The sequence below is a fragment of the Rattus norvegicus genome, chromosome 12 (genome assembly GCF_036323735.1).
Source record: "Rattus norvegicus strain BN/NHsdMcwi chromosome 12, GRCr8, whole genome shotgun sequence".
Classification (NCBI taxonomy): domain Eukaryota; kingdom Metazoa; phylum Chordata; class Mammalia; order Rodentia; family Muridae; genus Rattus; species Rattus norvegicus.
The window spans coordinates 48291623-48305584 of NC_086030.1; the positions used below are offsets into that span (position 1 = coordinate 48291623).

The following is a 13962-nucleotide window of genomic DNA, read 5'->3' on the forward strand; positions in this document are numbered from 1 at the left end:
TGGCATTGCTTCCTGAATCCTGATCCTGGGAGCCGCTCAGGCTGGCACCAGGCACGGGTGGTTGTGTGCCAGGTGGGACACTGGGGTGGTGACACAGCTGTGTCATCCCCAGAGTGTAGCTCAGGAGTGGGGTTTCCTTCTTCAGTCTTGTGTTTCTGCAAGCACGTTCATTAAACCTTTCATTCTTGTCCCCTGCCCAGTGGATTTCTGGGTCAAGGCAGCAGGCTTGGCTGTCTGGGTTCTTTGTGGTTTTGGGAGTTAAAAGCCATAAACTCTCCTTCATCTGCATTTCTTCCACACTCCTTCCCTTGTGGTCTTGACTTGGGGCTCCCTAGGGGATTCTACCCTTTGTAGCTGCCGGAAGTATGGCTGCCCATACAGCGTCTCATTGGGCCATGGTGTTCTGCTCTGCAGGCCGCTTGCCCCCCTGCCCATGGCCTGCACGGGTACGGGTCTCCCTCTGCCTCGTTCGAGGGTTTATTTCAGAGAGTTTTGGAGCCTCTGTTGACACTCTGCCAGGCAAAGTCCTCTGAGGTGTTAAATGGCCACTGTGTCTGTGCCTCATGAGGGGGAGATAGCATGGGCAGTGTGTCGCCAGTCTCCTGTGGCAGGTTGCTAGAAATGTAACAACTGAAGCTATATACGTTTGTTGCCCTGTGGTACCAGTTTGCAGTTGTGAGGAGGCAGGCTTGCCCAGCAGGGTCATAGACACTGGAAGGACTCTTTTTCCTGACCCTAGCTTCAGTGCCTGGCATGCCCTGGGTGTCCGGTGGAGTCTTACAGCTCAGACCACTTGTCTTGTGAACTGTGATCTGAAGGTGACCCCACGCCTGGAAGGCCTGCATTTCCTGTCTTCATGGTCTCCTCACTGCAGACATTGCCAGTTGTATTCAGCTCATGTCTTCCGTGCTCAGCATGGGACACTTGGGAGGCCGGAGGAAAACCTCTGGGAACATTTTCTCTCATCTCTGGGGAATCTAACATGGGTTATCAGGTTTTCATAGCAGCACCATTACCCACTGAGCCATCTGGACAGCCCAGAAGGTTTTATTTTAAATTCAGAATTTGTTTTCAACGTATATTAGGCTTCTAGAATTTAGAGCGGTGTCCTGTAGTGGAGACGGATGAGGGCAGGGGCAAAGAGTTAAGTTGATTCTGCCACAGCTTAATTAAATTCATTTCTTCAGTTAACATGAATTACACTTAAGTGTGGTTCATTAAACGTCTGAAATTCCAATCCTTAGACTTTCAATGAATACCAGGGGGCTGTTCTCTCTCTCTCTCTCTCTCTCTCTCTCTCTCTCTCTCTCTCACACACACACACACACACACACACACACACACACACTCTCCAACCCAGGAGCCTGGGCATTCACAGCAGTGCTCCTACAGGCGGTGCCCACTCAAGCCCATCTCAGTTTTCATCCTCCAGTGGGGCTGTGAAGCCAGACACAGTCCCATTCCTTCCATCTCAGTGCTTGGGTTGCAGAGGCAGGAAGATCGAAAGCTCCAGGTCAGTCTGGGCTACGTAGATGCTGTCTCACAAATTGGAGAAATGTAGGGAGATGGATGGGTCAGCAGGTCCAGACGCTGGGAGTTTAGTCCCTGGAACCCACATGCTGGAAGGAGAGAACTAATACCACAGGTTGTCACAGGCTCTCCTCGGAGCTCTACAAGCATGCTTTGACAGTTACACACACACACACACACACACACACACACACACACACACCAATAAATAAAATTAAATACTTAATAAAAAGAGAGTTGTGAGAAAGTACCAAGAGGCCTAAGTGTTTGTGAAGGAGATGTCTACCATGCAGCCTCCGTCACTTCCCCTCAAAGACAAGATTAGGTCCTAGCTCCTAAAGTCACCAGTCACCAGCCTCCTTCTGTGAGGCGACCACGATAACTGTCCCCATAAAGGAACTGCACTCCAGTCTGTGCCTGTGTCTGTTTTGGGCTTCTAATCATCCTCTGGGTTTGTAACACACCCGGGAGTTTGATTCCCACAGAGGACAAGATTAGACATTTTTGGTGTGTGGCTGGGTCAAAGTTATGGCCCAATCTAGATCGACATGGTCTGGCCCCCCGGTAATTGTACTCCGGGCTTCAATAGGATGGTCCTTGGCTGCCACTCAGATGGGAGCAGAGCAGTCAGCACATCATCAGTGGTTAGAGCGGAAGGACTTAGAGCACATCTTTGGCGTATGTGCTCCTGTGCACAGCGCTGAGTGCTGGCAGCTCCGGGGTGGCCCAGTTGATGTTCTCTAGCTTGAGGAGGAGGCAGCCAGGACTAGGGAAGGTAGGAAAGGAGCCATTTTATAGGAGCTAGCCACCGGCTCCCATTCCCAGCATGCTCAGTGGGAGACGTCTTAACAGGTAGATATGGCAATCTCTCTGGCTGGTTCAGTAGAATAGATGCCACAGAAGCACTTACAGTTGGCAGCAGGTGGGCTCTGTGTGGGCACAGTAGGACCTTTAACTTACCCGGATGGCTGTGACCTTGGTCACCCGTCTGCCCTCCCCGCACTGAGCAAAAGCCCCCCCCCCCCCACTGGAGCTGGGGACCGAACCCAGGGCCTTGCACTTGCTAGGCAAGCGCTCTACCTCTGAGCTAAATCCCCAACCCCGCAAAAGCCCTTTTCATCCCTAGCTCCTGTGAGATATAGAGGGAAACCTGGTGTTGTCCTGCCTTGGTGCAAAAGATTGTTATTATTGTCATCTGTAGTGTTATCAGTGGCCACTCAGGCCACACCCGCTAGCTAAGCTCCTAGTGATCTCACCAGGGAAGACATTCCCAGCCAGGTGGAGCCTGCAAGGGGAACCCCTGGGCTAGGACCATTTCCTCCCAAGTTCTGCTGACTCATGGGGCCACAGGGTTTGAGCTTGGGAACAACACTCTGCCTCACTTTGTTTTTTTACAGATCTGCTTCCTCTCTTTTCTGGTCTAGTTACTTAGAATTGTTTCACTGTCGTTACATTGTTTGCTTGTTGCCTGTGTGTGTCTGTGCAGATGGGAGCACGTGGTGCAACTTGCATGAAGCAGGCAGAAGGCAATTTAGAGGAGCCCTTGTCTCCTACCCTGTGGATCCCAGGGACTGAACTCGGGTCACTGGGCTCAGCAACAGGGGTCTTAACCCTTGAGCCATCTTTGAGCGAGATGGGTCAGTAGGGAAAGATGCTTGTCAAACCTGACATCTAGGATGGGTGTGTGTGTGTGTGTGTGTGTGTGTGTGTGTGTGTGTGTGTGTGTGTGTGTAGGTCAGAGGACAAATTGAAGGAGTCAGTTCTTGCCTTCTGCCATTGGGCCATTGGGTTCCAGGGATCTAACTCATGTCCTCTGACCTACAGACACACATACAGACACACGCACACACATGCACACACAGTGCCAAAATAAAACATTGAGAAGGTTAGGACTTGGGAAAAGGAGGAAATAAAGTTGGACCCTTACCAGAGGAACTCGAGACACAGATAGCTGTAAGAGTTTTTGGCCTCAGATCTGACTTCAGGTTTTCTAGTCCTCAAAGTGAAGGAAAAAACAACTGTTGCCTGACTGGTGTTACCATGGTAAAACCATCAACCAGAGCACCTGGTGTGAACCTCTGGTCCCAGCTACTCAGGAGTCTGAGACAGGAGAGTCACTTGTTCACCCATCCAAGATACCCAACCCCCACGTCCACCCCAACCCCGGGTAACATAGCAAGACCTATGTCAAAACAAAAAGCTCAGGCCGGCCAGTTTCTCAGAAGAGCTCTTCCTTTCAAATACACCTCCAGATATCCAGGAGGAGGGATGAGCAAGCAGGTCGCCTTAGGTGTGTGTCTTGAGTGCCAGTGTCACCTGCCCATCCTGCCAGTTAACCAGGGTAATCGCGGTCCTGGGATGTGAGCGCAGCAGTAGTTGATGCCAAAGCTACAGCCTCCCCAGATGTCATGTGTGGGATGATGAGAGGCTTCCTGACTGGCCCCAGAACCCTGCCCCTTACAATGGGAGGCCCCACTTGGTCAAGTGAGGCTCTCATTGTCCCAAAATGTGGAAGAAAATGACAAGATTAGTTCTCAGGTGAATCAGGAAAAGGCCCTTTTAGACCGAGAAGCACCAGGACAGCATAGCATCCCGGTCCAGCTTGTGTTCTGGAAAACATCAAGTGGAAAAGGGGGAGCGGGCAAGCAAGAGGTCACTACCTGACCCAAGGGTTGGAAAGCAAAGCTGTGAAATATGCCAGTAAAAACTGACAGTGTGTATGGTGTGCATGCCTGTAATCCCAGCCCCTAGTAGGTGGAGACTGGAAAGTCAAGAGTTCAAGGCCAGCCTGTGCTGTATGGTGAGGTGATGTTTCAGAAAACAAAAAGATGGTCAGGTAGATGGATTGGGGTGGAGCACAGCCATAGAACTAGCTCGATTCCAGCTGGTTCAATACCAGTGTGGGTGGGACATGGATTCTAAAGTGTGTGTGTTTTTTAATTTTGAAATCATTTCATGCTTATAGAAAAGTTATTTCAGTGATGTCCTGTATAGAAGAGACTCCAGCTCCAAATTGCTCATTGTGCTTAACCTGTGCTTTCCATCCGGAACATTGCACAGCCTTTGACTCCCGTGACCTAGATACTTTGTATCCACCATTCGTTTTGTTGCTTTGTTTGTGTGAGACTGGGCCTCACTATGTAACCCTGGGACTCCCCAGACATCCTCCTGCCTCTGCATCATGGATGCTGGAATTAATGGTATACTGAGCTAAGATCATCATTTAGTGATATGATGCCCTTTAAGTGAGTGTGTTAATAATTGCTTCTGACTAGATTTGTGCTGCAGCATGTGAGAGAGACAGAGCCCTTGGTCCATGGTTGCTGTACACCCATGGAGTGGTGTATCACTTGGTTTCTTTACCACTAGGTGTATCCTGGGGGAAGGTATTTTGAGATTATGTTAATATCTCGCCCTATGGAGGTACTTCTCAATCTAGTTGTCTAGTTTATTTGGTTTGATAATGATGATAGTTGTTTTTGCTGACTCCAGACTTGCTGTGTATTGAAGGGTGACTTTGAATTCTGCTCCTCTTGGTTCCCTCACCCAAGTGCCAGGATTACAGCTGTGGTGTGCATCCCCACACCTGGCTTTGCAGAGCAGAGAGCCTCACGGTTGTTCACCCACCATTCTACCAGCTGAGCTACATCCGCAGCCTCTGATGGGTTTGATTAAATATCTGGGAGGGCCTGTGTTTTTCCGTTTCATGTGTCAGACTTGTTACTTATGTTGCTAATGGGGATCCTTGGTAGATACAGACAAGGTAACAATTTGCCACCCATGGGCGGGGAAACAAAGCTTGGGGCTTTGACCTTGGAGTAGGGACTGACTGTTAGAATGAAGAACTGTGAATCTCCGCTAGAGCAGCCACAGAAAGCTTCCTTGAGAAGGCCTGATTTCAGATGTCAAGCACCGTGCGGGGAGATGGGCGAGGAGGCTGTGAAACCTTGAGTGGACGGAGTAGCAGGCTTCTAAGGACCGCAGCAGAGGATGCCCTGTGGGATGTGGGAGATCATACATCAGAGTCTGACTCCAAAGTCAGATGAGCGGATGGCACGGTGCGTGGAAAGACTAATTGTGGCTACTCTAGGTAAGGTAGGTGGCTGGAGTTTTAGTTCTGGGTGGTGACACACGGTGGAGAGCTCTGGGGCTAAGGAAGAATGTTGTCTGCAGTGATTAGGAGCCCAGTAGCCTGGGTGTGGGGCCAGAGGAAGGCAGGACGCTCCCACACTGTTGTGTTCTGTGCTGTAGCAGGTTGAGTGGAGGGTGGGGTGCTGAGGGTTGAGCTTGGAACTCACAGGAACTCAGCAGGCACCTGCTGCTGTCTCCTTTTTCCTTGAGACCGCAGCCCCTGCTGGAACAACTTAAGTAGATCAGGCTGGCCTCAATCTCATGAGACCCACCTTCTTCTGCTTCCCACCTGCTGGGATCCTGGGTGGCGCTATGTACCATGTGTTAATGAAATACCAATTCAGTTCCTTGGTCACATCGACCACACTTGTACTGTGCAATCAGTTCTTATGCTGGTGTGTTTCAGTCAGGGAATGAGGAAGGTCAGAGATGGGTGGTCCCAGAGATTGAAGGAATGGACTCTTGGGAAGGTTGTTTGTCAGTGACCAATGAGTGTGGCCTGGGGCTTCGAACCATAGGAAGCCACAACTACCTGAGGCAGCTGAGATCACCCATTTTTGAGGATTTTTGAGTTGTTTGAAAAATACTGCTTTCATGTTCCTGTTGATTCTGGCTGGCTGGGTCACTTCTGCTGCCGTAGAGATCCCACACAATGCAGCCTTTATACCCCAACCCTCTGTACGGAGGCTTAGGGCCTGGTGTACCCGGTGAGGAAGGAGCTGTAGTAGTAGGCTGCCTAACAGGGTCGTGGATGGACTGCCTTAAAGTCTGCAGATCTGTGCTCCAGCTCACTGGCTGTCTTGCCTAAGCAGAAACAAAAGTCTTGCTTTTGTGAGCTTGCCCCTTAGTCTTAGCTGCTGACTCCTGGCAGCTGGGTGTGAAGGAAGGCTATGTGGCCGGCTGGGGGGAATGTCTCTGACTGTGTACAGTGCCTCTGGACATTGCTTCTCTCTGAGGGAAGCCCACGCCTCCAGCCAAACAATTGAGGCCCTGCAGCAAAGACATTAGCAACTGGCCATGCCAGCATTTTTCTGCCCCTAATCCCTTTCCAGAGCACCATGCCTTTCCGAGAACCCCTATGTTCTTTCTCTCAGGGAGAGGTTTGGAACATGAGTTGAAGATGTGTTTCCTTACACCCCGACGAAGGTGTTTGGAGCCGGACCCTGTCAAGTTTCAATTGGAGGCAGAAGATATAAGAGCTGTGTAGGGGAAGCTAGAGGTTCTCCGGGACTCTGAACATTGGGAGGCTGCAGTGGAGAAACTGGGGAGAATTTTCCTCCCATTCCCAGCTTTTCCCTCATCTGTCTCCAAATACTCTCTATCCTTCTCTGGGTCTTAAACTTCATTTCGCCAGGACTGGGCCTGTGAGTTTCCGTGAACCAGGCTAAAGCAGCGGCTGGTCGGGCAGCCCTGCTGTCCGGGGAATGGAGCAGGAAAGATACTGACTGAGCTGGGAGCGTCTCCAGCCCTTTCTGCTCCTGTTTGCTTCACAACTTCCAACAGTTCATTCTTCCCCGTTGTGGATCTTTTGTCAGAAGAATGGAATTGTAAGAATTAGGTGTAGCAGGAGAGGCGAGCTCTCCAGAGTGTAAAGCACTCTTGACAGTCGCTCTGAGTGCCGGCAGGGATGGTGAAGTCAGGCACCGAGACCTTCTTGTGCAGACAGATCGATGGCTGTAGCCCAGGCCAACTCAGGTTCTTAGCTTTGACATTCTACAGCTTGAGTTCCCCTGTTAACCCGTGCAATCAAGGTCTAAGAACCGGTTTCCACTGACCAGGATCTTTGAAGCACACTAAGTTGATGTGTGGTTACAGAGCAGTCAGTCACCGCTGATTAATCTGGAGGGAACTAAAAGGCCCTCCTTTTTGGGATATGGTCCACACAGAAATCACAAAAGTTTGATTTACCAAATGAAGACTCAGGAACCAGAGGCCGTGGTGAAAGCCAGCTAACTCAAGAGTCAGAAAAAGCACCCAGCTGACCTTCCTACTACGCTGACCTCCCAGAAGGAAAAAGCCCCTTCTTCCCCGATGTCTTAAAATCCCCTTCAACTCAAAGCCCCTCCTTTGTCTTCCCCTAGTTTTCTTTTAAAGATTTATTTAACGGGGTTGGGGATTTAGCTCAGTGGTAGAGCGCTTGCCTAGGAAGCGCAAGGCCCTGGGTTCGGTCCCCAGCTCAAAAAAAAAAAAAAAAAGATTTATTTATTATACGTAAATACATTGTAGCTGTCTTCAGACATACCAGAAGGGGACATCAGATCCCATAATAGATGGTTGTGAAGCCACCGTGTGGGTGCTGGGAATTGAACTCAGGACCTCTGGAAGAGCAGTCAGTGCTCTTAGCTGCTGAGCCATCTCTCCAGCCCTTCCCCAGGTTTTCTCATGTTCACTCCTGGTCAACTGGTTGCTGGCTCTACCTCTTGACCTATGGTTGGCTTTATTCAGTCTTGTTTACAATAAAGAGAAAGGTGTGTACTAGGGCTGAACCACACCACAACAAGAAACAGGTTTGTTTTTGTTTTTGTTTTTTTTCCAGTTCATAATCTCTGGGTTCATGGTGGGATCAGCAATCCTGCAACAGTGTTCTCTGAACTGGTAACTTTACAGTTCTGTAGCTACTTTCTAGGATTACCTCCAGGTTCTCTGTGGTCTTGCCTCAGTCATCACTGTGCCCAAAACAAAATACAATCAAAGGTTAAATCAGACTGGGCAATGGTGGCATATGCCCTAGCACTCAGGAGGCAGAGGTGGGCAGACCTCTGAGTTGGAGGCTAGCCTGGTCTACAGAGTGAGTTCCAAGATAGCCAGGGCTGTCATTGGAACAGTATTGAGTTTGAGGCAGGTGTGCTGGCCCGAGCCTGGAATCTCAGTGTTTAGGAGACAGGGGGGTGGCACAAGCCTGTAGAGGGGGAGTGGGAGATCCTGTCCCAGAAACTTAGAGTGGAGCCTGTGAACTCGCTACCCCACGTGGTGGGAGGAGACAGCTCACTTCAGCCAGCTGTCCTCTGACCTGCACTGGGGAGCTGTGATGGCACACACATGTACATGCATATGTACACATAAAGTACATGCATGCAATCGCAAAGCAATTTAAGAAGATACCTCAGCTTTAAGCAGTCCAGCCCATTGAGCACCTAATCTTTAGAGAGCCCTATACTTTTTTAAAAAAAGATTTATTTATATAAGTACACTGTAGCTGTCTTCAGACACACCAGAAGAGGGCATCAGATCCCATTACAGGTGGTTGTGAGCCACCATGTGGTTGCTGGGATTTGAACTCAGGACCTCTGGAAGAGCACTCAGTGCTCTTAACCACCAAGCCATCTCTCCAGCCCTGAGAACCCTATACTTTATGTTTATGTACCGTGCCTTTTTTGTGAGGTGACCTGTTTCCAAAAATTCCTAAAATCATATATTTAAGTAGCTTCCCGTCCCCTGAGGTGTGAGTCTGCACGATGATATCAGCTTGGTCTGCCACACAGTTCTGGGATGGGTACGATGAGCCTCAGAAGGCGTCTGCCGTCTGCCGTCTGCCGTCTGCCAGAACATTTTGTCAGCAGCAGGACTTACCAAGGTCCAGTGCGCTGTCGCCATGGTCAATCCCATGTCATCTAGTGTCTGAGCCCCTCTAGTAGGCAAGCATGTCCGGGACTCTTGAAGGCATTTGGCTAAAGATACTTGCGTGGTTACCAGCTAAACCCTCTGTTCTGCCTCCAGAAAAGGTCACATTCAGGGGTGGGGATTGGGGGCGAGGTCTGACCGCCTTCCATTGCACCTAACTGGGCACACGGAAGCATTCTGTAGTCGCGCCTTTCCAGCCTGGAGTTTTTTCTCTGTGCCATCCCTTGGTCTTGCTTTGTGTTCTGCAGTTGGATGCTTGGAAGAGGGACTGGGACACAATCTGTACTCTGGGTTCTTGGTGACACCGTGGTGGGTCACCAGAGCTGTGCAGAGGTGGTAGCTGTGCTTTTAGCGTGTGAATTCTTCTGGAGAAGGGGTTGACACGGGTATGGGGCAGTCCCAGCTGTGAGGCGTGTGTTCCTGGATGAGCAATGGTTTACACATCAGCTGAGTAAGAACTCCGTGATTCACTTATTGCTCTAGTGGGGACTGCATGAATACTTGGAGCTGGGAGAAGCTTCTGGACAAGACCTGGGGGGGGGGGGGCGGGGGGGGGGCTCCTGCTCAGTGCTCCTCCGCCAGCAACTGGCCCAGGTTCCCACTTCTTCCTGTCTCTCGCCCTCCTGGGCTCCTGAGCGTAACCTGTAAATGAAGGCTGTCAGCATCTCCTGCCCTTTGGGGTCAGAGACTTGGTTTGGCTTTGCAGCTTGACCTGCAGGGACACCTTGCACCTCTCAAAGATCCTCACAGAAACACTCATGGCTCTTTTCATGTGCAGTGTCCCCAGCTGAGGGTCACCAGTGGCTATAAATGTGACTGAGCATTTTCTTAGGCTGTAAAGTTGCTTTTTGAAAATGCCTTGTAAGCCTCCCCCGACCCTGCTGGGTGGCATGGGTGGAGGTTTGAAAGAAAGCCATGCCCTGGGATGTTTGCCGGTCTGTGGTTTTGACTCGGGATGGGGTCTTTGCACTGAGGTGTGCTGCTCCGTTGGCCAGCTGCTTTTCGTGCTGGTGCCTCATGCACACCCCTCGCTTGTTCCAAAGCCTGCAGCAAAGCCCGTGGGAGTGCCGTGACTGGAGGACCTTTAGCTGCTTTGCTTTCTCTGAATGGACCCCTTTCATCAGGAGATGCTGGGACAAGGGCCCTTTTAAGCCATAATATCAGAGGAAGACAAGTACCACAAGAGCCACTTGCTCTCTGGGTGGGACCAGGGTCTGAGGAGGGACTCCTCTGCCGCCCTGGAAAGCCCCAGTGCCTCTGGCTGGGCCGGCCAGTGCCGTGTGGATTGACGGGGTCTCTTCGGGGACCATCTGCTTCAGCGGGGTTTCTACGGATGTGACAGCCACCGCCATGGATCTTTTCTTTCTTTCCGACTTCTGTGTCTTCCTGCGGCCAACCCGGTACCTCTGCCACTCAGGGGTTTCCAGCCCACGTTAGTACGTAAGCCGCAGAGGACCTGTGCTCTCCCTGGGCTCTCTTGTCTGTGTGAGAGCCTGGCTGTGGGGATTGAGGGCTGCATTTGTCTTGCCTACTTGTGGAAACTTTGATCTTGCAAGGTTTCCGGGGGGCTGTGCTTGTGCTTCCGGTACTTGTGCTTCGGCGATAAAAGCTTGGAGCAGGGAGGTGGGGAGGGTCCCTAGAGCAGTGAAAGAGGATGCCTCCTCTGTCTGGGTCATGCTTTCTGTAACTCCTAGGGCTCTAAAGTCTCTCTCTCAGAAAGATGATTTCTCACTATTTGGAATGGATGGCTGGTATGCATCCTTGGCCTGGGTACTCAGAAAAAAGGTATGCACCATTACCGACGTGAATGTCACGGAGAGCTGGGGGGGGGGGGGATGGGAGAGAGAGGCACAGCTCAGGACACAGGACACGGCTTGGTCCTGAGCTTCTTGGTAGGGACTTAGTGTAGAAAACCAGGTGTTGCCCATCCATTTCAGACAGCTCTGTGTGCCAATGGTGGCTCAGGCCATACACAGCCTAGAAGTCAGGCCTCAAAGTCAGTGCTCCTCCATCTTGTTTGTGTTTATTCCATTCCTGACCATGCTCTAAAGTCTCCTGTCTGTCACACAGCATCTGGGTCTCAGGCTGCTGAGGGCCATTTTGGCCACCGGTATTCTGCGAGGACTCAAGGGACCTCGCAGACCCCAGAGCAGTGGGGTTCCCAGCAGCATGCATGCTGGCTGTTGACAGGAACTGAGGTGGTTCCAGGACACTAATCGTCATAATCAGGGTTTCTCTTGCTGCAGCAAAACATCACGACCAGGAAGCAAGCGGGGGGGGGGGGGGGGGGGGGGGGAGGGGCTTATCCAGCTTACACTTCCAAATCACTGTCCATCACCCAAGGAGGTCAGGACAGGAACTCACACAGGGCAGGAACCTGGGGGCAGGAGCTGATGCAGAGGCCATGGAGGGTGATTCTCACTGGCTTGCTTCCCCCATGGCTTGCACAGTTTGCTTTCTTATAGAACCCAGGACCACCAGCCCAGGGATGGCTCCACCCACTATGGGTTGGGCCTCCCCCAATCCCCTTGTTCACTAATAGAGAAAAATGCCTTACAGCTGGCTCTCATGGAGGCATTTCTTCTAGGGAGGCTCCTTTCTCTGTGATAACTCCAGCTTATGTCAAGTTGACACACAAAACCAACCAGTACACTAATGAGCAGCCTGGGTGGAGGGGGAGGCCCCCTCTCTCCGGGTCTTATCAGACCGAGGAACAGTCAGCCTCAGAGCAGGTCACAGGGTGAGCCCCGCCCACTCATTACCAATGTTCCTTTTTTTTCCTAAGGAAATACAAGGGAAACCGAGGGGAATTTTTGCCCTTGGTTTCCAAGGCAAAGGTCACACTGCTAATGTCTGGCAGTTTCCAGAATGCTCTGGTTTCTGGTCAGAGTTCTTTTTTTTATTTTTTAAACTGTGAACAAAAGGAGTTGATGCTGCCTTGAGAATTATCCCTGGGCGTCTTTGGTCAACAGATGGCTGCTTTACACTCCCTGGGTCTCAGCCCTCTGAAATCTGGATGGGTGTCCTTGAGATCGGAATCCTTCTGAAAGCTTTGTTGTTAAAATTTTGAGTAGGGAAGGGTTGGGCCGGCTCTCGAACCTTAGCTGAGAGCCTCTTGCCAGGAGAGGCTGAAGAGGGATTCCTGCCGGTCTGTAATCCTGGCTTCCTCCGGACAGGTGTGTGACTGCATGGCATGGGAAAGTGCAGCTTGCGTGCTGAGGATCATGAGGAAATGCTGTGTGGGTCTGTGACGGCTGAGTGTCACATGATCCACTGTCAGGTTCTCAGAGTTCAAAGGCCCTTGCTTGAGAGTCCAGTAGAGCCTTGGTACCTTCCGTTGAATAGTCTGATTTTACCATGAGTCTCCCCCACCATTTCTCTTATGATTTATTTTTATTTTATCTGCTTCAGTGTTTTGTCTGCAGGTATGTCTGTGTAAGAGTGTTGGATCCCCTGGAACTGGAGTTATAGACAGTTAAGTGTGGGTGCTGGGAATTGAACTCAGGACCTCCGGAAGAGCAGGCAGTGCTCTTAACCGCTGAGCCATCTCTCCAGCCCCTTACCATGAGAACTTAGCCAGGAAAAGTTCAGATTTTACTATGAGTCCACCATCACAGAAGCCAAGTTGTCTGAGAAGCCGCCGAGGGGTCCTTTAATTTTAAGTCTGTCATGTTTAGTCACTGACTTTGGGTATCAAAGATGAGTTTGCCCTTTTCAAGCTGTAGATAATACATTATCTCTCCAGGAATTAATCTTCTTAATTCCAGGGTTCTTAAAAATTACGGCTTTCCTAAGATGTTTTTCCTTTCGGGTCATCGGTGTTAGCCTCTTACTCAGGAGAGCAGTATCTTACAGATCAGGAATTTAAACAGTTCTCTTCACGGAACCGATCAAGCTAAAATGTGTGTTACAGTGTGACCTTTATTGTTTCTCTGAGCATCAAAAGTAGCTGTTTTAAAAAGTTGATATGTGTCGGGAAATCTGGAAACTGCTAAGAAGCCGAGAAGAAGAGAGTTACGGGTGGTTATTGTAACCAGTGCTGGATCCTGTGGATCAGTTCCCGGGTTTGTAGTGGGTTTTGGGTACTTGGCAGTAGTTAAAAGCTGAGAAGGCTTCTCTTTTCGTAAATCCGAATGTCTGTAGAAGCTGAAGAATGTTTTTAAGGCTTTCATTTTCAAGTTTTATGTGCGTGGGTGTTTCGAGTGCGTTAAGGATTGCATGACGTGCCCTCAGAGGCCAGATCTGGAACTGGAGTTACAGATGGCTGTGAGCCTCCGTGTGGGAACCAGAAACTGAACCTGGGTCCTCTGGAAGAGCAGCCAAGGCTCTTAGCCACCCAACTATTACCTCTCCAGCCCAGAAAGGGGAAAAAAGTCTTAACCAAATTATAAGTGAAGCATTGGAAGAATATTTTTGCTGTTTGGTTTTTGTGATTGGTTGTCATTCTTGATCCTTCTCTGCCCGTGTGTGTGTCTGTTTGTGTCTGTGTGCCTGTCTGTGTGTCTGTCTGCCTACCTCTGTGGGTGTATCTGTCTGCCTGTCTCTTTGTGTGTATCTGCATGTCTGTCTGTCTGCCTCTCTGTATCTGTCTGCCTGAGTGTGTGTCTGTCTGTCTGTCTGCCTGTATGAGTGTTTATCTGCCTACCTCTCTCTGTGTGTTTATCTGTCTGCCTACCGTTG

General features: G+C 50.4%; 1 protein-coding gene across 4 annotated transcripts in view; it reads left to right on the forward strand.

The window, feature by feature from the left end:
- Ssh1 (slingshot protein phosphatase 1) overlaps positions 1–13962 on the forward strand; it is a 62057-nt gene that overhangs the window by 9867 nt on the left and 38228 nt on the right. The window contains exon 1 of one of the 4 annotated variants that reach the window (XM_039090197.2): positions 35–5588. In XM_039090197.2, coding sequence (XP_038946125.1) covers positions 5521–5588 — 68 coding nt within the window. In that variant the 5' untranslated portion in view covers positions 35–5520. 4 annotated transcript variants of the gene reach the window in all.